At 52.9% G+C, this 27,922-nt stretch overlaps 2 protein-coding genes across 6 annotated transcripts in view; one reads left to right on the forward strand and one right to left on the reverse strand.

Annotated features, from left to right (window-relative positions):
• The window catches only part of ASPA (aspartoacylase), a 100,573-nt gene that overhangs the window by 10,709 nt on the left and 61,942 nt on the right, over positions 1–27,922 (reverse strand). For 4 of the 5 annotated variants that reach the window (XM_067022030.1, XM_067022033.1, XM_067022029.1 and 1 more), the window contains exons 6-7: positions 26,459–26,551; positions 20,732–20,797 (exon numbers count right to left, since the gene is read on the reverse strand). In XM_067022030.1, coding sequence (XP_066878131.1) covers positions 20,789–20,797; positions 26,459–26,551 — 102 coding nt within the window. In that variant the 3' untranslated portion in view covers positions 20,732–20,788. Of the gene's footprint in view, positions 1–14,919; positions 15,636–20,731; positions 20,798–26,458; positions 26,552–27,922 lie in introns of those variants that run through there. The other variant, XM_067022031.1, reaches the window with a different exon arrangement.
• Positions 1,436–27,025, forward strand: TRPV3 (transient receptor potential cation channel subfamily V member 3). The gene is made up of 17 exons (XM_059046705.2): positions 1,436–1,554; positions 5,953–6,057; positions 6,235–6,321; positions 6,533–6,687; positions 7,504–7,680; positions 10,371–10,511; positions 12,671–12,951; positions 15,064–15,240; positions 16,179–16,337; positions 17,054–17,155; positions 18,424–18,497; positions 20,461–20,626; positions 22,023–22,089; positions 23,807–24,081; positions 25,105–25,217; positions 26,422–26,501; positions 26,928–27,025. Exons 1-17 carry the CDS (start codon positions 1,436–1,438, stop codon positions 27,023–27,025), a joined length of 2,376 nt encoding a protein of 791 aa, XP_058902688.1.

Consider the following 27,922-nt stretch of genomic DNA (forward strand, 5'->3'; position numbering starts at 1 on the left):
GCGGCCTATCCTTATCAGGCTGTGACTGTGGATACGGCCAGGGACCTGTGTGCTGACGATCCTCTCCCAATAGGATGCTTAAGGCCTCCTCAGAGCTCCCTGCCTCTAGGTGCCTACACTCCGGGGCACCCCCTGGATGACTTTCCTCTCCCAAGATTGCTCACTTTCAGTGGGTGTGGGGCGCGCGGGCAGGGGAGGAGGCGTTCCCATTTCCAAGCTTCACTGCAGTCTGCAGACAACCGATCCAGACACTGCCTCCAGGGGGCTCTCCTATTTGGGTCAGGATCACCAATGGCCCCAGCTCCACCCAGCTGGGCTCTTCTTACAGAAATCACCGCCCCGCCCCCCTGCCCCGGCTCCCTGTGACTGCGGGAGCTCTCTGAGGGTGGCTCAAGCCGAGAATGGCCCCCGCTAACTGCAGAGTCACCTCCTGTCCCCACAGCCCTTTCCCCTGCCCACCTCTTCCTCTATGGTCAGCCCACCTTCCCGCTGGCCCCCACGGCAGCCTCTTCCTGGCCCCTGGTTTCCTGCATCTCCCTTGTGCTGTCTCCTACAGGACCTGGATCCCTCTCACGTCCCCGCTGGCCCCAGGTTCTGTCACAGCTCCTGCTTCAGGCCCAGCCGCTTCCCAAGCCTCTTACTGCGCACGGGTCCGGCCACACCAGCTCCTTGCCACTCGCCGAACTTTCTTGAGCCCTGGTCTTTGCTCAGGCTGTCGCCTCTGCCTGGACAGCCCTCCCCCCAGCAGAAAGCTCGAAGTTCCCCTCCGTCTCCTTGCAAGACATATCAGTTCCTCTTCCCAGTACCTCCCTCCAAGCCCCGCATGGGGTCCAGCCCTTACCAAGCATCAGTAAAGCAGGTCTGGACAGAGGGGGCTGGGGCTCAGGTGCTCCCTCCAGGTGGACAGATAGGCACGTGGCTGGTTACACTCAGGGTGGGGGAGAGAGATGATCAGTGTGTTGGTGGCAGAGAACACCAGGGGGGGGAGAAATTTAAAACCCGGAGTGGCCTGAGGCTGTGTTACTAGGAGCATAGTGTCCAGAGGAAAGGAGGTGACATTCCTGCTCTGTCGAGGAGAGTTCTCAACACAAAACCTGAGAAGGACGTTGAAAAAGCAGAGCTAATCCTCAGGAATCCACCTGGAGATTGGTGGGGCTGGAGAGGATGTCTGGAGAGAGGTCAAGGGCATGGTGATCTCTACCTGGAAGCACTGCTGGGTTCTCCTAGGACCCAAAGGAGCAGGGGTGCTGAAGCAGGAAGCAGGGGAAGCTGCAGGGACAGTCTCCCTGTCCCTGAGAAGGGGTGGTAGCCTGGGAAGGCAGTGAGCTCCCCGTCCTGGGGGGTATGAGCAGGGGCCATATGGTGCTACATGGGGGTCTGAAGCTCCTCTCTGTCCCTTCAGTCTGAGCATCTGTGCTGCCGTTGTGTTCCAGCCATGGATGCCCACCTGAAGGAGATGGTGCCTCTCGTGGGCAGAATTGGTACTCTCCCCAGTGGGAACGCTGCCATCCTGCAGGAGAAGAGGCCGGCAGACGTCACCCCCACCAAGAAGAGGTAGGACCGGCAGGCTCAGGCCTGGGTGCTGCGCTGTGGGGGGCACAGGAGGAGCCTGGCACCCACCTTCAGGGACCCCTTGCCTGGGGCGAACCTGAGAATCTCAGTCTCATCTGGCGTGGCCTGGTGCCCAGCCAGGTATAATGGGGGGTGTAGGGGAGACAGCACTGCATACTCTGGGGCTGAGCTCGGGAGGTTAGTATGACTGGAATAATCAAGGGAGGCCTCCCTGGAGGGCCCAGGGGCACCAAGGCAGAAACATTCAGAAAGGCTCCTGGGGGAGGTGGGGAGTTGCTGGAGCCATCCTTGAGATAAGGAGCAGAAAGGTGGGTGGAAATTCCAGGTAGCAGGGACCCCCTACAGCATACATTTTTCAAGTCCACTGGGGGCTTTCATATCCACTGGGTGCTTAGCCAGGTAATTCGGGCTCTGCAACCCCACCTGTGTAAGGGGGACACCAGCCACGGCACCAGCCCATAGAGTAACGGTTAATTGCAGCTGTGCCAACAACGAGCTCGGCACGGCGCATGTCGGCGCTGATAGTGTTCTGTTACCCTGAACTTTGTCTTTATTGTTTTCGTCGTCATTGTCACGCCCCAGGGCCCCTGGGGGCTGCACTGGGCTGGGACGGTTATGACCACTTCCCAGTTGAGGACACGGAGGTGGCGGGAGCAGAGAAAGTACTTCTCCGGGGTCACAGCTGGCCCCTGAGCTGCCTCCACTGCAGTCCCCTCCTCAGCCGATTCGGTGCCCCTCAAGCCTGATGCCCCTCCTCCTCCTTCAACCCCGCGGCGCTTCCCTTGCACCCGGGTGGGCCCCCGGGTCTAGGTTGGCCCATTTGTCCTGCCTCTTCGGCCCCGCCCCAGGCCCCTTCTTGGGCCGAGGTGAGCCTGGTGCTTTCCCTTCTCTTGATTTGAGTAGTAAAAGCTGAGGCCTTTTGTGCACGAGGCGGGGGGCTGGGCCCAGGCGGAGGAGACTGGGACGCGAGAGAAAGAACACCTGCCGCTGCCCACAGTGTGGACGGTGAGAGGGGCCCCATGGAGAATGTGGGGAGTGGCCTGGTGAACTAGGCAGGGCCGGGCCTGAGGAGGGGCAGGTCTTTCTGATCCTGTGGGCGTGTTGAGGAGCTGCTGTTACAGTGGATGGTGGCAGGTGGACAGGAAGAGAGAGGGCAGAGGCTTGGGGCAGGAACCAGTGAGGAATCCCATGCGACTAAAGTGCCGGGTGGGTGAGGGTGTCTTTAGGGGCATAAGTCCCACCGGGGCTGGGTCTTGGCAGTCAGTTAAGGACATTGGACAATTGGGGGTAGCGGGGAGCCGTGGAGGGATTTTGTGTGAGAGGGAGAGCATGGCACGGTTTGTATTTTAGAAAGGATATTCTGGGTGATCTGAGTGGGTGACGGGTTGGAGGGGAGTCTGTTGCGACTATTGCCCAGGTGATAGGTGGTGAGCCTGGTGGTGAGGGATGGAGAAGCAGGCAAAGATCAGAGAAGTATTAGGGTCGTGGAGTCTGCCAGATCCACTATGGGAGGAGAGGGAGAAGGAGGACCGAGAGACATCCCCTTCCTCCCGTGGGGGGACCTGGAGCGGTGACGGGGCCATCTCTGACATGAGCACTTCAGAGGAACGGGAGCAAGGTCAGGAGGAAGGAGCCAAGTTCAGGTGTGAAATGTTGGCTGAGAGGTGCCAGAGGCTCATTCAGGTAGAAGCTCCATCCTGGAACGCGGGAGAGAAAACTGGGTGGATGTGGCGACCAGACAGGTGTCGGGGGCCCGTGTGGGAAGCCTGGGTCTGGGAGGGCTTGTCTGGGTAGGAGCAGAGATATCCTGGATCTAAGCCACCCTCCTGCCTCCTTTCCCCCCCTTCCCTCCCCTCTCACTTTCCCGGGGGAGGTTTGGACCTCAGAGAAGGACTGAGGACAGAGTTGCAGGAAAATCCCAGATTCTTCCTGCAGTCGGGCTGCCCTTCTGAGCCCATCCTGGTTCATAAGCTTAGTTCCAGGGTCAGCTCTGCCAATGGCCCCCGCCCAGCTAAGGGCCTGCTGTGAGGTGTGACCTCTGTCTCATGAATCGGTGGTCCCTTCTCCTTCCCAAGGCTCTTTGAGGGACCTCATGTGCCTACTTCTCCCCAGGCCCCAAAGGTTTGGGCAACTCCCTCAGAACAGAGTATAGGACTCAGGTTTAGAAAGAAAAAGAAAAGAAAATATTATATGTCAGAAGGCAGTTCTGACCACTAAGGAAATATGTACTAATGGGGGAACTGAAGGCACCAAGAAATCTAGACTGGGGAGAAATTTTTGGACCTGGAGCTTTTTCTGAAGCAAAATGCCCCTCCCTGTGAGTGGCTGCTATGGTTACCTCCCCCTGGGCGTCACCTTGCCCAGGGACACAGACACAGGCCCTGAAGGCTGCAGGGGCACTGGGCCTTGAAGCTCAGAGCACCTGGGCTTTTCTTTGGACAAAATAGGAGAGATAAGCTCCTCCCCAGGCCTGAGTCTGCCTGGGGATAGTTCTCTGCCTTCAAAGGAACAGAAATGCAGGAGGAATCCTACAGAGCTGTCTGTCTGCGCATCTGAGTTAACATCACCTGGGTGGTGGTGCCTTTCTGTCTGGGTCAAAGTAGGAATAAACAAACAGCACCTGCTGCAAGTCAGGAGCCAGGAGGTCACCTGGCCAAGACCTTGCTGTCTGCTCATGCTGGTGGATGAGATATGGCACATGCAGTGGCGAGTAGGGAAGGCATGGGACAGGCCCTCGTGGTCTAGCAGCTCCCTGTCCCAGGAGTTAGGTCCTTACATTCAGCTGGGTCCTTTCCAACTCAGCTCCCACCATCCACCTTCACAGCCACTGAGGTCCTCCTTCCTCAGTCACAGCCCTCACCTTCCTGTTGAGGGATGCAACCTCCCAACTTTTACAGTTTGAGGGTGTGTTGGTCTGTCTGCTTATTGGTCTCTCCACCTCTCCACGTCTCCACACACCCAAGTATTCATTCCTCAGACAGTCATCCATCCGTCCATCCATCCTTCCAACCATCCATCATCTACCTATCTATTCACCCATCTACTCATCTGTCCAACCAGCCATTCTTTTTTCTACTCATTTATCTTTCACCTATCCATCCTTACACTCAACCATTGTTAGGTCTTCTGAGTGTCACGACAAATGTTGGGTTCTAGAGAATTAGGATGATGTAGTTGTAGTTTCTGCTGTTGAAGCACTTACAGCCAAAGGACAGTGTGTTATTGCCTAGAGCAGCGATCCCCAACAGTTTTGGCACCAGGGGCCGTTTTCGTGGAAGACAGTTTTTCCAAGGACCCGGGGGAGGATGGTTTCAGGATGATTCAAGAGCATTACATTTATTGTGCACTTTACTTCTATTATTATTACATCAGCTCCACCTCAGATCATCGGGCATTAGATCGCAGGGGTTTGGGACCCCTGGTCTAGAGCAAGAAAAGCAATGGCCTCATTGTGCTATAATCTGGTCTGATCCTTGGGGCCAGTTCTTCCCAACCCACTGGAACAAGAGCTTTGTGAGGGGAGGAATTTTTGTCTACTTGTTTACCGCTGTATCCACAGCTTCTAGAATAGTGCTTGGCGTATCGTACATGCTCAGTAAATATTTGTTGAGTACATGCACTACCGAACCCAGATAGGTAGGGTGGGATGGAGGTCAGGGCAGGGGCTGGACCAATTGTCCTGGGGAAACACCTGCAGGTGTGGGAGTTGGGCTCTGCCTGGAGATGTCTGCAAATCTCACCCAGGATGTTTTGCTAGCAGATGTGCTTGTTAGTCGCTGGGTCAGAGCTGTCATCGTGGTGTGGTGACCACTTTGGGGTGGCAGTTCTAGGGTACTGCAGGGGTGCAGGGAAAGGTCATCTCACAAGATGACCTCTGATGCCCATTTCAGCTGGACAGTCCATAAGTAGACAGTCCTGGAGCAGCACTGGCTCCAGAGTTCAGGTCTTAAGGATCATCTAGCCCAACCATTTTCCAACCAGGCGAGGATACTTGGTCCAGAGAAGGCCAGTGACCGCCTGGGGTCACACAAGAGGAGAGGCAGAGGCAGACTAGAACCCAGGCCTCGGGCTGCCAGCTAGGGGTTTGCTCCTCCCTTTGTCTTCTCTTTTGGAAGAATGATTTGATTTTAGGTCAAGTCAGAAGGTTCCTCTTGATAGGCAGGAGACAGGCAGGTGGGGGGCCGACGTATCAGGGAGCCTCGCCCTCACGCCATTTATGCCCCATTCCTGGACTAGCTCTGAGCCTCCCAGGCTCGCCGGCGCCTGACTAAGAGTAGCACTCCGTGAGGAGGGCACCCTGGACGGCGAGGCTGCGGGACACACAGGTGGACTTTAGAGCCTGTCCCGGCTCTAATGGCCTTGCTTGGGTGTCCCCCCCAGTGCGCACTTCTTCCTGGAGATAGAAGGGTTCGAGCCCAACCCCACTGTTACCAACACCTCTCCCCTCATCTTCTCCAAGCCCATGGATTCCAACATCCGGCAGTGGTGAGTACCGCAACCCGCCAGCCCGCCAGCCCCCCACCCCTGCCCTGGCCGAGCCCTCAACTCCCGCGGGCGGGCAGTGACTTGCCCTGGGCCACGCAGCCAGGCCTGCTTGTGGCATACTACCATTGCCCATTTAAACACTTGTCCCTCTCTCTGTCCTCCCCATTCCCCCACCAGCCTCCCAGGCAGCTGTGATGACATGGACTCCCCACAATCTCCTCAGGATGACGGGAGAGAGACCCCATTTAATCACAGCTGTCACAGGTGAGCCTGGCCCTATGCTGCTCTGCTTCAACATGAATCCCAGCACCTCCGTCCACCCCCCAGCACTAAAGGAGGGGATTTCAGGCACTGTGACAGGCACGTGCCGACGGTGGCGCTGGCGCCGAGCCCCCTGTAGGCACAGCGGCTTTGGAGGGGTAACGGGAGACAGTGGTTGCATGTGTGGCGAGTTGGAAACATTTTCTGGCCTCAGTGCAAACCTGGCCAAGCAAGAGCAGAGGCACAGAAAGAAGTGGCTGAAGAAACGCATCTTTGTGGCTGTGTCGGAGGGCTGCGTGGAACAACTGATGGAGCTGCTGCTGGAGCTGCAGGAGCTTTGTGAGCAGTGCCACGGCCTGGATGTGCCTGGTCAGTGGCTGGCCCTGGCAGAGGGTGCAGGGCTGGGGGTCCTGCTCGGCTCCTGCTGTCCACCTACCCACTGCCCTCCCGCCCCGCCCTGCAGCCTTAACTGCTGGGCTGGCAACTTTGAACCTGATTCTGAGGGCAACGGGGAGACATGGAAGGGCTTAGACAGGTGACGGCGGAGGATGGGGGTAAAACTGGAGAAGGCCGCTGTTCGGGCAGGGTTGGGATTCCAGCCGCAGGGCTGGGGAAGGGGGCACAGCTCTTCCGGGAGCGGCATTGGTAGGACTCAAGGACGTGAGGAGTGAGTCCAGGGTGGTGCCATTTGGACTTGGGAGACTTGGTGGCTGGTGGGGCCCGAGCTGTCTTGGGGACCAGGAGAGTAGCAAGTTAAATGGAAGGGGGTGAAGTCTATTTGTAGGAAACTGGGGTGTGGGGTGGTGGCCTGGAGATTTCTGAGCTGGACAGTGGAAAGCCAGGCAGTCGGTAGGATTGTCCCCCTACCAGGGAGACGGTGCAGAAGGCAATGAGCAAAAGGTCTCTGATAAGGCTCTGGGCAGCTCACCGAGGAGGAGGAGGAGGAGGAGGAGGAGGAGGAGGAGGAGCCAGCAAGGAGGCGGGAGGAGGAAGAGCTGGACAGGGCAGAGGGGAGCGGGGAGCTCGGGGCAGGGAGCCCCATGGAGAGCCTGCAGCAGGTTCTTGAGGTCTGAGGCTGCAGCCAGCCGCCACACCCCGGCCTCCCTTCCCCGCTGGCTGGCCGGGAGGGCCAAGGGCAGCCAGGCCCCCCTGTGCAGCGGCTCCATCCTGCGACCCTGCCTGCAGACTTCCTCATGCGCAAGCTGACGGCCTTGGACACGGGGAAGACCTGCCTGATGAAGGCCTTGTTAAACATCAACCCCAACACCAAGGAGATCGTGCGGATCCTGCTTGCCTTCGCTGAGGAAAACGACATCCTAGACAGGTTCATCAACGCCAAGTACACGGAGGAGGCCTACGAAGGTACCCGCCTGCGGGAGGGGCTGTGCAGACAGCGATTTCTGGCGGTGGTGGGGCACAGGCAATGCTGTCGTGGAAACCCAAAGCACTTAGTGCGGTGCACGGCACCTTCCTTCATTTTGCAAACAATCTTGACCACTGGCCGCGTGCCAGGCAGTGTTTTTGGCCCCAGAACACAGGAGTGAAGGAAACAGATGAAAGCTGCTCTTCTAAATAAGGAAATTTAGGGCTTCCCTGGTGGCGCAGTGGTTGAGAATCCGCCTGCCGATGCAGGGAACATGGGTTCGTGCCCCGGCCCGGGAAGATCCCACATGCCGCGGAGCAACTGGGCCCGTGAGCCATGGCCGCTGAGCCTGCGCGTCCGGAGCCTGTGCTCTGCAACGGGAGAGGCCACAACAGTGAGAGGCCCACGTACCACAAAAAAAAAAAAAAAAAAGGGAAATTTAAAAATTGATGAAAAGAAAATGACAAAAAAAACAAAAGATAATGTCATCAGAAGTAATTGGGGATAGGCAACTTTAGTGTGGATGGTCAGAGAGGTGACCTTTGACCCGAAGCCAGCACGATGAGAAGGATCCAGAACAAGGCAAGGGTGAAAGCCTGAGATGGGACTGAGCTTGACCGGGCTGAGTGACGGCAAGAAGGCTGGAGAGCTGGGCAGGGCCAACACATTAGTAACGATTAGTATCGTCATTATCCTCCTCATCACTAACAGCCCCATTTGGGACTCAGTTTTGTGGCTTCTCTCTTAGGTGGAGAGGGGGCAGGGAGACCAAACTCAGGATAGTGTTTCCCTACACAGGAAGTCTGTTGTGAATAACCAGTAAGGTGTGTCTTTGAGCTTTTGGAGTCAATAAACTTCCCACTAGGATCTTATGATGTGCTTGTGTTGAAAATGAGTGGCTCCAGAGTAACTGGATGCCATCTTATTGATACGCTGAGGGTGCTAAACATCTCAGCTTTTCGCAGGTGGGAGTCTGGCTTGGGCCCTTAACTTTTCTCGTGGGAGAAAGTAGTTTTATTTATATTTATGTATTACCATTATTATTATTTGTTTTTGCCAGTCTGGCGGGTGAAAAGTATGAACTCATTAGGTTCAAATTTTCATCTTCCCGATTACCAGTGAGTCCAAACACCTTTCATTTCCTGTATTGTCTGTGTGCGTTTTCTTCTCTGTGAGGTGCTTGTTAATAATAGTTTCTCAGTTTTCTTTTAGGTTGTTTGCCTTTTTATTGATTTGTAGGAGCTCTTAATCCATTATGGACTTTTAAAAGCACATTGCCTCTTTTATACATCTCAAATATTTCCCCCAGCCTATCACTTGTCCTTTAACTTTCTTTAAGACGTCTTTTGAAATACAGAAATTTTTAATTTTTATGGAAGCAAATATGTCAGTTTTTTCTTTATGGCTTCAGAATTTTGGATTTTGCTTAAGAAGGCTTAAGAGGATTTTCCCTCCAAAAAGTTTAGTTATTAACAATTTTCCAATTAAAAAAAATGCTTAATTCTTGGATCCACCAGGACTTTGTTTTATTTCGTTTTTTGTGGTACGCGGGCCTCTCACTGTTGTGGCCTCTACCGTGGCGGAGCACAGGCTCCGGACGCGCAGGCTCAGCAGCCATGGCTCACGGGCCCAGCTGCTCCGTGGCACGTGGCATCCTCCTGGACCGGGGCTCGAACCCGTGTCCCCTGCATCGGCAGGTGGACTCCCAACCACTGTGCCACCAGGGAAGCCCGAGGACTTTGTTTTTATGTATGGCATGTTGGCAGCTTTTTGGAAAATGCTGTTTCTGGTGTAATGTTCTGAGACTCCTGGCCCCCGCACCTCCAGCCTTCTGGTCCCTTCTGTCTGGAGGCTCCACCAACCGTGTCTATGTCCCTCCCCCACCCCCCTCCCTGCTGCTTCTCCCCTGTTCTGTTTCTCAGTCACCAGAATATCATCCACCCAGCACCCAGGCCAGATGCCTGGACCTTACCTGAGACAGCCCTTCTCCCCCATCCCCAACAGACCATCCTGAGGACTCTTTCTCCCAAGGATCTTTGGGTCCATTGGATGGACAGCTCCTCACAAGTCTGGGCTCCTTCTAACACATCCTCCAATTTTGCAGCCAGAGTGCTTTGAAAATACAACCATGTACAAAACCCAAAACTCTGATCGTGTCGCTTCCCTGCTTCAATGCCTTCTGTGCCTTCCCATACCCTTGAGGATAAAGTTCTAACCTCTTAACCTGGCTTATGAGGCCTTGAGTCAGCCCCATCCAGCCTGGCTAAACTTACCCAGTCCCAGTTTAGAGGCCACTCTGGGAAGGCCCCCCAACCCCTCAGGCTGGAGCTGTGTTAAGAGCTCCTCTGGATACCACAGACCCTGCACCTCCCCATATTATAACGTTCAATTCGCCGGGAGACTGTGAGCTTCCTGAGGACAAGAATCAAAACTACATCCCACGTCCTGCTGTGTCCCCATTGCCTGGCTTTGGGGCACAGAGCAGATGCTCCACGAATAATCCTTGCTTCCACGCAAAAATGAATGAAGCAAAGAATGAAGCTGGGTGACACAGACCAGGCAGGCAGCTAGTATTTCTCCACGGTTCGGTGGAGGGTACAGAGGACAGAGAGGGGAACAGGCCAGAGAGGGTGTGTCACCCCCAGTCCCAGCCGCTGAGCGCAACCGCCCACCCGTGTCCTGTCCGCAGGGCAGACGGCGCTGAACATCGCCATCGAGCGGCGGCAGGGAGACATCACCGCGGTGCTCATCGAGGCCGGCGCCGACGTCAACGCCCACGCCAAGGGCGTCTTCTTCAACCCCAAGTACCAGCACGAAGGCTTCTACTTTGGTGGGTGCCGCCGCCCCGGGTTGGGGTCCGGGGGCGAGGGGGGCGGAGGGCGAGGCGGGGCTTCTGCCCATAGAAGAGCTAGCAGGCAGGGGAGACCCCACACTGCCAATCTCTGCTGGCTCAGTTGTGTCCGAGGCCCTGGAGGACAGAGCCGGGACCAGGGAGGCGGCAGGGGCAGATCCACCTGAACAGGACCGCCAGGCTGGAGACCGGCACTTGGGAGCAGGGGGAGCCTGCACTGGGGGAGTGTCACCTGGCGGTGTTAGAGGACACACGGACATTCACCTGAGCAGCCCCCTGTAGGCAACATAGACCTGGGAGGGAGAGCAAGGAGAGAGCCCTAGCTGACAAAGAGCAGACAGGTTCTGAGAAGGGAAATGACTTGCCCCAGTGTAGTAAGGAGCGGATGTAGGCGTCCTGCCTGCCAGCTCTGGCCTCTGTGCCCTGTGTACAGAGCCTCTCAGGACTGCAAACAGTAGTCAAAAGTAAGAGGACAAAAATTCCCTGACTGACACTTTAGGGAGTCCAAAAGCAATTGATGTTAGGCCATCCCGGGTGAAAAAAATCTATTTTTAATGTGTAATTTAGATACAGTGACGTTCACCTATTTTAATGTACACTTCTGTTCATGTCCACAAATGTGCACAGTTGTATAACCATCACTGTGATAACGACAGGGGACAAACAGCTCCATCACACCAAAAAACTTTGTAGTTAACTCCTCCTCCTTGCCCAGGCCCTGACTGATGGCCACTGACCTGTTTTCTCTTCTGGATGGTTTTTTAGTCAGCAGGACTAGATGGGTCTGGGTGGCCTTGAGGACAGGGTCTTGTCCAGTCAGACCTGGCTGGGAAACATCTATTGGGTGGGATGAAGAGAGGTGACAGGATGGAGATTGGGGGGGAAGCAGCAGGAGACCTGATGTCCAGCCCTGGTTCTGTCCCCGGTTTGCTGTGTGACCAAGTGTGAGTCACTTGCCTTCTCTTTTCTCAACTAACATTGATTGTTTACTATATATACCAGGCATTGTTCTAGGTATTTGAAATATATCTGTGAACAAAACCAAGATCTCTACCCTCATGGAACTTGCAGTCTAGATGGGAGAGAGACCATCAATAATGGATATAATAAATAAGAATGTTATGTAAAATGTTAGAAAATAACAAGTGCTATTGAAAAAAATTAAAAGTAAAGCAGGGGGGACTTCCCTGGTGGTGCAGTGGTTAAGAATCTGCCTGCCAATGCAGGGACAAGTGTTCGATCCCTGGTCCGGGAAGATCCCACATGCCGCGGAGCAGCTAAGCCTGTGTGCCACGACTACTGAGCCTGTGCTCTAGAGCCTGCGAGCCACAACTGCTGAGCCCATGTGCCACAACTAGTGAAGCCCACGCGCCTAGAGCCCATGCTCCGCAACAAGAGAAGCCACCACAATGAGAAGCTCGCGCACCTCAACGAACAGTAGCCCTGGTTCACGGCAACTAGAGAAATCCCGTGCGCAGCAACAAAGACCCAAAGCAGCCAAAAATAAAATAAATAAAATAAAATAATAAATAAGTAAAAAAAAACCCAAAAACGACAGCTCAAAAGAAAAAAAGTGTAGTAAAGCAGGGGAAGGAGATCAGGAATTCTGAGACAGGAAGGAGCTTGGTTTCAATTTTAAAAGGGCAGTTAGGGTGAATGATTCATTGAAAAGGTGACATTAGAGCAAAGACTCACAGGTGGTGAGGTAGGGAGTGATGCAGGTATCTAAGGAGCAGCGCTACTGGAAGAGGGAACAGCCTGTGCAAAGCCCCTGAGGTAGAAAAGTGCCTGTGTGTGCTCGAGGAAACGGAAGAAGGCCACCGTGGCTGGAGGGGAGTGAGTGAGGGGGAGAGGAGGAGATGATGTCAGAAGATGTAGGGCCTTGTAGGCTGTCATTGGAATTTGAGCTTTTGTTCTGGGTGAGGTGAGCCTTATGTATTAGTAGGAGCAGTCTGGCTTCTGTGTTGAGGATAGTGTTGGAGGGCCAGAGTAGTAGCAGAGAGACCGGTTAGGAGTTTGTTGCAATGATCCAGCTTCAGTCTCCCACCCCTGCTGAGATGGGCAGGATAAGCCCGTTCCGAGAACTTGGGGAATCACTGCTCTGGTCCGGGAGAGAACCTGTGCTCCTCCTCCCCCAGGCGAGACACCCCTGGCCCTGGCAGCCTGCACCAACCAGCCCGAGATTGTGCAGCTGCTGATGGACAACAAGCAGACAGACATCACCTCGCAGGACTCACGGGGAAACAACATCCTCCATGCTCTGGTGACGGTGGCTGAGGACTTCAAGACGCAGAATGACTTCGTCAATCACATGTACGACATGATCCTGCTGAGGAGTGGCAACCGGGAGCTGGAGACCATGTGCAACAATAACGGCCTCACGCCGCTGCAGCTGGCCGCCAAGATGGGCAAGGCCGAGGTGGGTGAGGCCTGGGGGCAGGCGGGAGGGCGTGAGGCACGCTCCCCAGGGGCCCTTCTGAGTGACCGACTGCACGTAACGAGCCACGGACAGGCAGCACATGGGCGCACCCTCTGGACTTCAGGCCCTAACTTTCTGTGTTTCTGCCTCCTGCCCTGGGACCCCCTTGCCGGGGCCAGAGTGGAGGAGTCTTAAGGCTGCGGTGACTCATGCTTTGTGGCTGAGGATTCCTGCGTGCTGAGGCACCCAAGTGGAGGCTGAGTGTCTGACCCTGGGGGCCTTCAGCCTCTTATGAGGACGGGAGTCCCCGAACGTCTGCTCTGGATCCAGAGCCAGTTGGCTGCTGCTCCCTGACGCTGGAGAGACCCCAGCCTGTCTGTCAGGTTGAAACATGGAGCCAAGTCCCCAGCAGAGTATGTGGCTGCTCGTGGCTCTTTGTGCCCTTGTGATGTGGCCGAGGAGCTCAAGTTAACTGGGAGCTTGGTGAAGACTCAGCTGGGGTGGGCTCCCATCTCTATCTGTGGTTGGAGCCACGGCTTGGTCTGGTTTCAAGGTCAGGACTCATCATGGCAAAGCTGCCCCCGAGCGTCCACATCTTGAGCCCTGGGAGGGGACCATGGCTCCTGGGAGGCTGCAGGAGGGCACTGGGTAGGGTGGGGACTGTGGAGCCATCACAGCTGTGCCAACCTCAGGGCAACTGATGAAGGAGGTGGTGCCCCGAGGGCCTTGGGTCCCGTCCCAGTGCTCAGGGCTGGTGCCCACAAGGGACCTTTTCATTCTCTTGTGGGAGGAGGAAGGGATGCAGAACAGCTTTGACAGAGGAGGAATTGTGTGCCTGCCTCCCCCCTCTCCTGCCCACCCCAAGGACACAGCTTCCTGGGGGCTTTGAGGAGAGTCAGACTGTGGTCACAAGTCGGAACTTTCTCCAAGGACCGCTATGCCACGTGTTTGTCCCTGGGGAGGGCCCAGGGATGAAGCTTCCTGCATGGAGCATGGCCCCCTGACCCCTGGTTCCCTAGAGGATAATGTGTCCTTCCACCCACACCCACCACCTCTTGCCAGTCTTGGGAAGTCGCCTGCACCCCTCCTGGCCCCTTCTCTCCTTCATTCAGTGTTCTTTGGAAACTTTTCCGGATGCTGCCCAAGTTGGCCAATATGCTGGGAGCAGAGGTGCAGTCATACTTGAGACAAAGAACATGTCCTCGGGCTCTTGTAGCCTGCAGCGCAGAAAGGGGAGACGTGCCTTATCCCTAGGAGCTCCGCGCCTGGGCTGTAGAGACTAGGCTCCTGTGCAAGATGAGATGGGAACCCCACTGGGTCACATGAGATCAGGGCTCTGACACTGTCCTCCCCGTTAGGACCCTCCTTCTGGGCCTTGGGTTGGTGCCCCCGGAAGTTCCGCCCCCATCTTATTGTACCCAGGGCTCACTTTCAGGAACTAGTGAGCTCTCCATCTTGCCTGCACTTTGGAACCACCCAGGAAGGTTTACAAGATGCAGATTCCTGAGTGCCACCTCCAGAGATTTGGACTGAGTTAGTCAGTGGTGTGGGAATTCTAAATGTTCCCCAGTGACCCTATCATGTAGCAGGGAGCAAGCTCGCCGACCTAGAGAGTGAGTCCCACGGGCCTCTCTGAAAGGCTGGTGTCATGCATCACCCCCTGACTGGCCAGAGCAGTGCAACTCAACGGGCAGGGTCTTGACTGAGGGTGGGATGGGGAAGCTGGAGGAACTTCCAGCTGCTTCTCAAGTCCAGGCCAAACAGAAATTATCTCTCGAGATTGTCAGTTTCCTGGATTCTTCCCGGAACAGACTCCCCAGCTGGTGCAAGGATTTGTGAGCTGATCGTGCAGCCCTCTGAAGCGTGCAGAAGGCCTTCCCGCCTCTTGTCTCTGTTATTCACGATGCCTGGTGTGACGGGCAGGTCAGCGAGCTTTGTGCCCATCCCACAGATAAAGCGGGGGCTGGGGCTCGCAGTGACAGGCACTCGGCCCGACTCAATCCACCCCTGGTGGGAGCCTCTTCCCAGGCCCTGTCTGCCTTGGGCAGGCCCAGCTGTCTTCGCCCCAAGCTCTGTCCAGTGGCTGATGGTTGTTACTCCTCCTGTCCCCAGATCCTGAAGTACATCCTCAGCCGTGAGATCAAGGAGAAGCGGCTCCGGAGCCTGTCCAGGAAGTTCACCGACTGGGCCTACGGGCCGGTTTCATCCTCGCTCTATGACCTCACCAACGTGGACACCATGACCGACAACTCGGTGCTGAAAATCATCGTCTACAACACCAACATCGATGTGCGTCTCCCGGGTGGGCTGGGGAAGGTCAGGGGGTAGCAGGCTGGGCCCCAGGCCAGGGAGGCCCTGGGAAGACCCCTTGCTACTAGCCAGACATGTCTGCAGCCCCCATTCCTTAGCCTTAGTGGGCGGGGCCTGGGGTGGGCGCTGGGGCCACCTGTTCCCAGCTGACCTTGTGATGGGGGTCTCCTGGCCCCATAATCCTGGGCAGGGTTGGGGGTGTGTGTAGATCTTCTCCATCTTGTTTCCCCCCAACTCCTTCTATTGGTTCCATATGGTCAGGCTTAGAATCCCCTCTTCCCCCAAACCTGGCCCCAAATAAGGGTCAGGAAGTACACAGTTTGAGCAATCAGGGAGGACTTTCTGGAGGAGGTGTAGCTGGGAAGTCAGTGAGGCTGAAGGAGAAAAGAGAAGATCAGCAGCGGGAAGTTTTTGGCTCTTGGAGGAAGGTGAGGCAACACATCTTTCACATTTTACCAAGAGTTGTGCTTCCCAGAGCCTGCCTTGCCCAGAATCTCCCTGGCCCTCACAGCAGCCTGACTGGTAGGGCAGGAATTGAGATCAGTTTTACTGATGAGGAGGCTGAGGCCCAGAGAGGGTCAGGGGTTTTCCTAGGGTCACACAGTGAAGGAGGGCCCAGGAGTGGCCAGACCCCAGTCGTGGCCCTGGCCTCCCTTCTAGCCCTCCCTCCGCACCGTGCCTCAGATCCTCTTGGCAAAAGCACCAAGCGCTGTGGCGTTCGGTTGCGGTCTGGGTGCACTGGAATGGAGCCTCAGGAGCTAGACGTTACCCTCCCAACATTTCCAGCCAAACCAGTTCATTGCCCGCTTCTGCCAGGGGCAGTGCTGACTCAGACCGTCCTTTGAAATGAGGGCCCTCCGAAAATGGTCCCTTCCTCTCTCTTATCTCCATGGTGACTGGTGCCGTTCTACCCCCAGAACCGGCACGAGATGCTGACCCTGGAGCCCCTGCACACGCTGCTGCATATGAAGTGGAAGAAGTTTGCCCGGTACATGTTCTTCCTGTCCTTCTGCTCCTATTTCTTCTACAACATCACCCTGACCTTCATCTCTTACTACCTCCCCCGGGAGGAGGAGGTAAGTGGGCCCCTTGAAGTGGGGGATGGGTTGGTCAGCACTGCAGGGCCCTGGAGCCACCCTATGTGCATATGGGGAAACTGAGTCCCAGAGAGGCCAAGAGATGTGCATGGGGTCCCCCAGTTTTCATGCTTCAACAGTGTCTTGGACACTGAATACGTCGCCAGCGCCTGCTTGAGCTCAACCCCAGGTGCTCAGCCCCAGGCTGACCCCTGCTGGGGGAGGGCTGCAGAATTAGGAGCCCCAGGCCCTGCCCAGACTCCATGTCTAAATCTGGAGCTGGTTGGGTGTTTTTGCTGTGAGGGCCATGGGAGGAAATGGGAGGAGGTTGGAGAAGCATTCCCAGCACTCTGGGTCTCGGTTCCCCATCCATTACACGAGGCACAGAGTCTTGGCTTTAACTGTGTTATGAGGCCCTGTGAGTGTCTGGATACAGATGGAACAGATAAATGCCAAGAGGTGTGAGGGGGTTGTTAGCATGGATTGGATCATGCTTCCCACTGCAGAATTCTGGGTTTCCACTCTGGGCGGGGGAGGCAGGGGCTGGGGGCTGCAGTTCCTTTTTGGCCCTCTACAGAGATCCAGCTTCGTGCTGGCCTCTGGCCCAGCTCGAGGGTTGGGCACGTGTATGTGCATTGTCTCCCCGGAGGTGGTGCTACCCCTGCCTTCCTCACTCCCCATCCTGCACCCATCCATTCCTCTCTCTTCCTCCCCAGACCCGGACAAACCCCTTGGCCGTCACATACAAGATGGGGTGGCTGCAGCTCTTAGGAAGGATGTTTGTGCTCATCTGGGCCACGTGCATTTCTGTGAAAGAGGTGAGTAGGTCACCAAGCCCTCCTGGCATGCCCTGTGAGGCAGGCAGGGTGACAACAAGCTCTGCTACTACTGCTGGGAGACTTTGGGGAGGCATTTCCTTTTTTTTTTTTTTTTTTTTTTTTGCGGTATGCGGGCCTCTCACTGTTGTGGCCTCTCCCATTGCGGAGCACAGGCTCCGGACGCACAGGCTCAGCGGCCATGGCCCACGGGCCCAGTCGCTCCGCGGCATGTGGGATCCTCCCGGACCAGGGCACGAACCCGTGTCTCCTGCATCGGCAGGCGGACCCTCAACCACTGCGCCACCAGGGAAGCCCGCATTTCCTTTTTAACCTTTAGATTTACATAAACAAGCAAGCTTATCCTACCTACTTTATCTATCCATTCCTCCATCCATCTGTCCATCTATCTGCCATTTATCTACACTCCCAGCCACTCAGTGTCCCATCTTCCCTGCCCCTACATCCACCCATCCAATCACCTGCCCTCTCTCATCAACCCAGCCACTCATTCATCCATTTAAACACCCACGCATCCTTACCCACTGTCCTTCCATCCTTCACCCAACCATCTTCCCATCTGTTTGTCAGTCGATCTACCCGTTCATCCATCCAACCGGTGAATCAGCAGGTATATTCTGAACACCTTCAATGTGGGGCTCTGGAGGAGATGATAGGGATGGAGGGAATCTGCCCTCATTGAGTTCATAGTCTGATAGGGATTTCGGCTGGACACAAATAGCTAGATTTTCACATAGACTGTGAAAAGACCTGATGTTGGGTTCAGACCCGTGCTCAGAAGAAGAGAGATGACTCTTATTGGCGGGGGTGGGGAGGGGGGTCAGGAAGGCTTGAAGGCAGAGATGGCACTTACTCTGGTAGGGGAGGGTTGGCATGGGGACACTGGGGAGAAGGTATTACAGGACAGGTGTGGGGAACAGCATGAACAAAGGCTCAGAGGCTGGAAAGCTAGGCCATATTTGGGGAATGGCAGGTAACTGTATGGTTGTGCTGCTTTGTGGGTTCTGGGGTGATTACGGGGGTGAGAGTAAGAGATGCGAGAAGATCGGGGGGAGCACCCACTCCTACCCTGGGGTTGCCTCTGTCCCCCAGGCACAAGTCCCCTTCCATATCCCTCATCTGGGCTCTGGCTGGGCCTTCACATACTTCCCTGTTGCTGAGTCTCAGTCCTGGGGAAATGCCCCCCTTCCCCAGATCCTCCAGTGAGGGGCATGAAGAGGGGGCAGCTATTCTTTCCTTTCTGGCCTCAGGGCATCGCGATCTTCCTGCTGAGACCATCAGACCTGCAGTCCATACTCTCGGATGCCTGGTTTCACTTTGCCTTGTAAGTAGGTCTGTCCCCTTGGTCACCACCTCACAGGCAAGGCTAAAGTCCTGTATGATGGCTGCTGTGTCCCTCTGCAATAGCCACCCTACCGTGTCACCCTGTCCCTTTCATTTTGCCAAGTCGCATGGCCAGGGACCTCCTCTCTCCTTTCTGGTAAGAGAGGCACATAGATGCCCGTGGAGAGGACCAGAAAATGCTAGGACAGTGCCCACCATTCGGTTGCAGGGATAGCTGACTGCACCCTGCCACAGAGCCCTGGGCGGCAGCCAGCACAGAGAAGGCGTGTTTATTTTTAATGAAGGGACATTCCAGGCCAGTTCCTCCTGGCTGTCGTTTTGGACCCTGGCAGGTCAGGGCTGGAAGGTACTTGAGAAATCACTGAGTCTCATCTTTAGGCATGAAAACCGAGGCTCAGAGCAGGGAAGGGAGTCACGTAGAGTCAGGCGGAGCTTCAGTCATGAAGCTCAAGCCAGCCCAGTTTCCCAGTCAGCCTCATCCCAAGCTTGTGCAGGGTTGACTACTGTAGGCTGTAGCCAGAAAGCTCAGCTCAGCAGCCTCTCTGAATGAGGTCATGCGCAGAGGATTACGTAACCCCTGTCTCTAAATAAAAGGAGGATTATGTAACCCCTGTCATGTGCAGAGGATTACATAACCCCTGTCTCTAAACAAATAATGGAAAAGGATCTGCAGCTTGAGATAAAGAATGTTAGGCTCCATGGCTCTGCAGACCCCACCAAAGGCCCTCTTCTGAGTATTTGGGAGGCTGGGTCTATAAAAACTTGAATCTTGGCCTGATGTTTCCAAATACCTATTAACAGCTTTATTAAGTATGTACCTGCCTTCCAGAAGCATGAGCTAAGTTCTTCATCTCTTTGGGCAGGTGGGGCCCCCTGATACTATAGTGAATGAATAGGCCAGGTGCAGCACTGCCCAGGGTACAAGTCATATATGAGTCTGTCACCTTGGAGAAACTGTGACGATTCCAGAGAAAAAATCCATTTGTACAGCCACTGGCTTTGGCACAGACAGAAGGCACCAGTGCCATGTCCTGTTCTTCTGCTTCTTTGTTGTTTTCTTGATGTAGAGGAACGTGTAAACATGCTTCCTCACTTCAGTCCCAAATGCCCTGCTCACCCAAACATTTGTTTTTGACTGCACAAGAAAATCAAAGTTGCCTGTGTCCTAACTTTAACTAGTTAGATATTTTGTAATCGTGGCGACTACCTGATGTTATAAGCAAGAGAGGGTTTCTATCCATATGTCTGCACAACTGATGGTGTTAACACACTGTTTAGGAATAGATTTTGATCTTGTATGTTTGGTACATATAGTACTTTAGACATTTCAAATTGTGGTATAATACACGTAACACAAAAGTTAAACCATCTTAACCATTTCAAGTGTACAGTTCAGTACTGTTAAGTACATTCGCCTTGTTGCACAATCTCCTTTCAGCAAACCTATTATATAGCATGTATTGTAGTTTTTTAAAGGATTTTTCAAAATAGGTTATGGGGGACTTTTGTTATGATTGACTTTTGAGTATAGATGTCAGCTTTTGTCATTTTGGTTAAAAATGCAATCATTCACCACATCCTCAGTCTACCCCAGTGTACCCCAACCTATGTGGGGGTCAGAAATCACATGGGTGATTTAAAAAACATACAGGCTCCTGGGCAGCACCCTGGGCCTTCTGAACCAGAACCTCCTGGGCCCTGGGGACCTTTATCTTTAAAACGTCCTTGTCAACTGCAACCAGAGCTGACTTGCATCTAGCAATGCAGTCTGCAAGGCTGGATTTTAGACGTGGTCCGGCAGATCTAGGGCAGCCTTAACTGTCTCTTCAGCACCAGCCACCAGGGTAACCATTCAGGATTTAAGGGAGGTTGCAGGATTTGGACATCTTTGCCCTGATACCAAGAAGTAAGTAAGGCCCTTGTCTCCTGTGTCTCCTGAACAGTTTTGTCCAAGCTGTGCTTGTGATACTGTCTGTCTTCTTGTACTTGTTTGGCTACAAAGAGTACCTCGCCTGCCTCGTGCTGGCCATGGCCCTGGGCTGGGCGAACATGCTCTACTACACGCGGGGGTTCCAGTCCATGGGCATGTACAGCGTCATGATCCAGAAGGTGTGTTGGGGCTACCGAGCGTCAGAGATGGGCAGGGAGGGCCTTCCGAGAAGGCCCATTTTTCAGATGGGGAAATTGAGGTCTGGAGAGGAAAAAAAGACTTACCCAAGAGACAGGCCACTGCTCTTTCTCCAAAATACCATGGTATCCCTTTGCCTTTGGTCAGGCTCTCTAGGAGGGAAAATATGTATATATAATATGTTATATATATGCATGTAGATATTTTATTATATATGTTTACCATATAAAGGATGTGCAGCACACAAGTTACAAACAATAATAAAATATACAATGCCTTTTGTTGTAAATTCCACATGGCTAGTTGAGTCTCACTGAATAATTTGTTGTTTTTGGTTGAACTCGTATCTGTTTGCCAACCTATGGTTGCAATTGACAAGTGAGTGTTGTGTCAGCATAAACGCTGATATTTTCCTCTGCTTTAAGGAGTAAGATGAAAGGGAAACAATGAAGACTTGTGTTGAAACTGCATTTGTTTGTCAGTGATGCTAAGCCATTTATCTGCTGAATTGGATAATAGTTTTCAAATACTAGAGGAATATTTCATCAACGTTTTTGTGCTATTCCCACTATAACAGCTACAGATAGGACACATTTTTAAAGTGTAATCTGCCTTAACATTTTGTCCATCGTTGTCTTAAGTCTAGATCTAGATGATCAACAATCTCTGATTTGCAGCTTTTACCAATTTCCATGGTGTAAATATTCCACCATGGCTGGCTTCCAGCTACCAATGCGATGTCACTGAATACAGAATTGGGAAGGGATGCACAGTAATGCACCATTATATAGTGTTTCCGCCACATGGTTACGATAGAAATAAATAGCCTTAAAAGCCTAGATAATTATAAAACGTAGTAAAGTCACTCGGAAGTGATGAGTTTTGAACATTTATTATCTTTGTTTCTAATGCAATTTATTTAGTTATAAGTTGACACAATTTAATTCTTAGTCATGGCTGTGTTTAACAACGAGCTCAGAAAGTTCATGAAAGTGAGACAATCAGCTCTTGTGGGCTGGTGCGAGCTCGGCCCAGCACACTGTGGCACCCAGGAAGTGTGAGGATTCCAGATGTGGGTTTCTACGAGGAAAGGTGCTCATGCGCAGCCTGAATCAGCAGGGACAGAAACAGACTGTGTTCTAGGAGGGAGGGGGGCGGAGAGCGGGAACAGAAGAGGAGTCTTTCTGGAGGAGGTGGGCCCAGCGCTGAGCTGTGGAGACAGCATCGGGAGGACCTGGTGAGGGTCACAGGAGAGTGGCCCGAATGAGGGCATGGTTAGAGTGTGAACCCGGGGGAGGGTGGGAAGTAGTCAGGAAATCAATGAATAATGAATATGTGCTCAAACCTTACCCTTGAATTGCGTTTCTTTCTTTGTAGGTCATTTTGCATGATGTTCTGAAGTTCTTGTTTGTATATATCGTGTTCTTACTTGGATTTGGAGTAGGTAATTGATTTATAAATAACAGTAACTCCCTCATTTGTAAAACACTTTATACAGATGTCAGCATGACATAGCACACAGGAGCCTCAGCAACAGTTATATCGGCCACCGGTGGAACACTTTCCGTGGTTAGCATTTCCCAGCCATTATCTCTTTACTTCTCGTGACATCTTGACCAAAGGGGAGTCATCATCATCCCCGACCATAAGGGCACTGAGGCTTAGAGACTCCAGGATTTGAGCTGGTTGCTTTTATCCAACCACCCTGTGTGGTAGGCCTCCCACCTTTACATCCATCATCATATGCGGCTCTCACAGCCTCAGATAGGCTTGGCAGGTTTTCGGCCCCATTTTACAAATGGAGAAGTCTGCAGAAATTTGACTGATGGTCTTTGAAAAATAGGAGTAGAGTAATGCATTGAGACAATGCCTTTGGCCCTCCACATCACATTACTGTCACAGTTTGCTGCAGATATATCTGTGAGAGCCTCTGGTCTGCTGGGACCAGGGATGGGAAACCCCTCTTGAACACCTCACCATTTACCCCTAGAGACTGTCATACAGAGTGGAGTAAGTCAGAAAGAGAAAAACAAATATCGTTTATTAACGCATATATGTGGATTCTGAAGGAATTGGTATAGATGATCTTATTTACAAAGCAGAAATAGAGACACAGGTGTGGAGAGCAAATGTATGGATACCAAGGGGAAAAGGAGGGGGTGGAATGAATTGGGAGATTGGGATTGACATATATACATTATTGATACTCTGTATAAAATAGATAACTAATGAGAACCTACTGTATAGCACAGGGAACTCTACTCAGTGCTCTGTGGTGACTTAAATGACAAGGAAATCCAGAAAAGAGGGGATGTGTGTATACATATAGCTGATTCCCTTTGCTGTACAGTATAAACTAACACTATTGTAAAGCAACTGTACTCCGATTAAAAAAAACACACCTCTCCATTTACAACAGAGGGAACAGCATAACCTGATTTTATTTCTAACCTCTGCATAAAGAGATATCATTTTATTTTCCCAAGCCAGTTTTTTTTCCCCTAGTTATCATTGGCATTTGAAGTTAGGCAGCTGTTCCCATCTGTCTGGTACCTTTTCTGGGTCATAGTTTGCTTATTTATTTGCTCCTTCACTTGTTTGTTTATTCATCCATCCACTTCCTCCCTAATTTGATCATTCATTCATTCATCCATCCGTCCATTCATTCAGTAATGAGCCACTGCTGTAGTGCATTGGGAAGAAGAGAAGAAAGAGTCCGCCAGGCCTTGACCAGAGGTCTTGCCACAGAGCATTAGGAAGAGACTCAGGACTTCCCAGTCTTGGGGGAGACAACCCAAGCTACAGGAAGTTGGGAGCTCAAAGTCTGGTTGAGGAGCCAGGGACACACAGATTATAGATTGTAATTATCAACTGTGCAAGCCCATGATAGATCAAGGGCTGAATGGTGGGGGAGAGAGAAGAGTTTGGGCTTTGTTAGGCAGAAAGGGCTTTCTGCCCTTTCTGTCAAGGCAGAGCACCAGCCTGATGAAGCTTCCGGAGGAGCTGAGGCTGGAGATGTAATTTAAATAGCCGGAGAGAAGGAGGCAGCAGGCCCACAGTCTGTGTGTGTGGGCATAGGTGTATATGCAGGCATGCACGAGTTTACTGGGTAATTAACCAGACGGAGAGGCTGCAGAGAACACCCTGTTATGTCTTCCCAGCCCTGGCCTCGCTGATCGAGAAGCGTTCCAAGGTCAGTGAGAACTGCAGCTCCTATGGCGGCTTCAACGACATGGTGCTGGAACTCTTCAAGCTCACCATAGGCCTGGGTGACCTGAAAATCCAGCAGAACTCCAAGTACCCCATCCTCTTCCTGTTCCTGCTCATCACCTATGTCACCCTCACCTTTGTCCTCCTCCTCAATATGCTCATTGCCCTGATGGGGGAGACTGTGGAGAACGTCTCCAAGGAGAGTGAGCGCATCTGGCACCTACAGGTGACCTTGGCAGAGTCTTTCTATGGGAGCCCTCATGGGGACTCAGTTCAGCACATGGCACCAGTGGATCTGGGGTGGGGCCTGGAAATCTGCATAAGCTCCCTGTGCTTGGCTAGGTTTCTGGCGTATAAGGTCTAGGGAGTGTGGCTGGACAACAGCATGTGTGAGAGGAACTCAGGCTTATGGGTGTGCTCTGCTCAGTGTCAATGGTGTGATATGTGGATGTTGAAGCGTGGCCTTAGGTTGCATTAAGAGGAGTAGGTATAGGAAAATGTCCTTAGGTATAAGACAATGGAGGTGACAATTCTGCTCTTCTCCAATACTCCTCACATGCTATGGGCCTTACACACTGAGGACATTAACCCACAGGATGATCCAGAGGTAGTGACCAGGCGTGTTATACTTCTTACATAAATGGTGTAAGAAGAGCATGACAGTTCCTTCAGATATCTGCAGAGCTACTTGTGAAAGGGGGAGCAGCTTCCTTCTGTGGTCCAAGAGGCAGAAATGAGATATATGGGGCAACAACAGGGAAAAAAGCTTTGATTTGACACAAGGAACTTACTAATGATTAGGGCCTTCTTAATTGGATTGTTGCTAATATTCAGGAGAGATTGGACAAATTATTGCCGGGAAAATTGCTGAGGGGACTCTAAGCCTGACATGGGGCTAGGACCGCATGATGTCCTGCTGGAAACTCCCTTCCTGGTGGGATCCCAGGATCCTAACATTTTCGGTTAGGCAGCTCTGGACTTGCAGAAACATGGTTTCTGTGAGATGTTTAAAGCAATGTGAACACCTTTCCCAAACTTACGGGGTGTCCATTTTTGAATTCTGTACTTTAGCCAGATCCTCAGGATCTGTGCGTTAAGCATTCCATACAGGTGGAGGGGGCTGCTTGGTGGCGTGTGCACGAGTGTATATGTGTGTGTGTGCGCGCGTGTGGGCTCATCCACGCTCACACGGAGCCGTGCTCCTGGGCTGGCTCCTGAGCGATGCACTTAGGCTCGTTTATGTCCCCAGAGAGCCAGGACGATCTTGGAGTTCGAGAAAATGTTACCAGAGTGGCTGAGGAGCAGATTCCAGATGGGAGAGCTGTGTAAAGTGGCAGAGCAAGATTTCCGACTGTGTTTGCGGTAACAAAGGGAGACGGGCCCTTTGGTGATGCTTTTTGGGTGGGTGAAGAGAGAGGAGTTGGTGAATGTTAGCAAAAGGATTCTGCCATTTGCTTGCCGGACCACGGCATGGTCTGTTCTGCCTCCTCAGAAGATGGAATTTGCTCTTTCAGGGTCGCTGGCCCTGGGATAGACTTTCTAAGCCTCAGAAGGGAGAAGGAGGAGACTCTGCCCTTTTGGAGGTGCCTCCATGGCCTCCCCCTGCCCAGTGTCTGCCTTAGAAGAGATTTGCCAGCCTGGCACTCTTTGTCCTTTTGAGAGGCACATTCTGTCACAGGCAAATGGAAAGTGAGACAGCTACTTCTGACAGACGTCAAGCTTTTTGATTTTTAAAAAAGTACTTGCACGTGCCCTGACCATCTTTTCTGATGGGTCTGCCTCTTCCGACCCCCTGTCTGACTGCCTGACCCCGCAGACTACCTTCTTGGAGTATAATTGTACCTTGACCTACTTCTCTGACTGAAACCCCTCCCCACCCCACTCTGCCCCAGGAACCATCATTTCAACTATAATAGTTACCCTAATAAGTATGTCTAATTTTGACACCCTCACTCTAGAGATGTTCTGTGAATGTGAACTTCAGCCAAACTATCGTCTCCAGTTACAATCCAGTACGTTAGACACAGCCCACTCTTTTGGGTTCTGAACCCCGACCTTCCTCTCTTTTTATAAAAAAATGTTTGGCCACACCCCACAGCACGTGGGACCTTAGTTCTCCAGCTAGCGATCAAACCCCTGCATTGGGAGGAGGAGTCTTAACCATTGTACTGCCGGGCAAGTCCCCTAACCACCTTCTCTTAGTGCAACCTTAACGCTAGCTGGACTTCACTCCCTCACATCTTCTCAGCCCGAGCCTACCCCACTCTCCTTCCTTCCCTCCTTCTCCGTGGGCTGCCTCCCCGAGTCAGGCACAGCCCCTGCTGGCTGAAGATGTCCCCTTTACACCTCTCTGAGCTTCTGGGTCCCACACCCTGGGAGGAGACTGATCCCGGAGGCCTGGGAAAATGGGGATGTGGGCAGGTTTCAAGCCTTAACAACACTGATGTGACCACATGGGGCAGGAGTGCACCTGATCCCCGTGGAGGACACCCCAAACGCTGTGCTACTTGTTTGCATTTGATGAGGTGCACCTGGGGAGTAGTGAGAATGATTATCACACCCGCAGGATCAACGAGGTGAAGTGGACTGAATGGAAAACTCACGTCTCTTTCCTCAACGAAGATCCGGGGCCCGGGAGACGGACAGGTACTGCTGCTGTCAGGCACACCAAGTGAGAGGGCCGTGATTTTCCCCATCTGTAAAATGGGAGGGTTGAATGAATTCCTTCCAGCTCTACCGGTCTTTTTTTTTTTTTTTTTCTGTACGCGGGCCTCTCACTGCTGTGGCCTCTCCCGTTGCGGAGCACAGGCTCCGGACGCGCAGGCTCAGCGGCCATTGCTCACGGGCCCAGCCGCTCTGCGGCACGTGGGATCTTCCCGGACCGGGGCACGAACCCGTGTCTCCTGCATTGGCAGGCGAACTCGCAACCACTGTGCCACCAGGGAAGCCCAGCTCTACCGTTTTCTAACCTGAGTTGGAATAACTTCTAAGGCAGGTTGTGGACTGAGACCTGGAGGTATACCTTGCAGAATGCTGTTTCTGTAAAACAGTGGTTTTTGGTTTTTTTTAAAGCAGATTTCAACAAAATCCAAGATTCTTCCAGGAGCGACAGCAAAACTACCCTCAATGCATTTGACGAAATAGATGAATACCCGGAAACTTCAGTGTAGAAGCAGAACCCAGAGCTCGTGTGCATGTGGGCCGTCTGAGGCTGGAGGCTGGGTCTTGGACTTGGTGCGGCGGGCTTTGCAGAATGATGGAGCCTGGCTCCACCTGCAGAGATGAGGAAAGCACCCTCATGCTGGACAGGTGACTGAACCGAGGGGCAGTTGTCAGTTTGAGTGGGAAACACCCTGGACTTTGTTATTCGGCAAAGAGTTTCTATAAACCCGCGGCCAGGAGTCTCTGAGTCCTGGGTGAAGTCTCTGCATTCCCCAACTGCAGGTCTGTTTGGCTGGGAGAGAGGGTGGCAGGGCAGGGATGGGGGCCCAAGGAGCAGGGAGAGGAGTCTTCTGCCAAGGTCCCCAGCCCCAGCCTGTGCATTCTACCATCTCCCTTATTGTAACTGGGTCTCCTGAATTTAAGGGACTGTTGATCCATCCCAGAATGTGCAGGGGACTGAGCTAAGCCGGGTATCCTGGGACTGGAGGAGAATGAGCTTCTGGAGCCTTCAGGGAGAAGGAAAACACCCTTGGAATGAGTGGCCTTTGTACTCAAGGCTCAAACTGTCTCCAGCTGAGACGTTTCTAGTAGCATAATTAACACAGGGTTTTTCTTTTCAATAGAGAAAGGCTTTTTCAGTTTTAAATGAAAATTACTTCAAATGAAGTATGTGATTTTAAAGCTGAGAAATAGATTTTAGGATTTGGGGCTGGAGTTAAGTATTATATACTTGGCCTCGTGGTGGCCAGAGCAAGGACAAAAAGCTTTTCTTTATGCACATAAAATTCCACAAGAGACACGCCAGGCAGGGACCACGATCTGGGTGAAAGATCTTGGCTGTTTTCCTTGCCCCAGCCCTGCAACAGTGCATGCCTCTAAGTTGGGATCATGGCTTCGACTGAAAC

The sequence above is a fragment of the Kogia breviceps genome, chromosome 19 (genome assembly GCF_026419965.1).
Source record: "Kogia breviceps isolate mKogBre1 chromosome 19, mKogBre1 haplotype 1, whole genome shotgun sequence".
Taxonomy (NCBI): Eukaryota; Metazoa; Chordata; class Mammalia; order Artiodactyla; family Physeteridae; genus Kogia; species Kogia breviceps.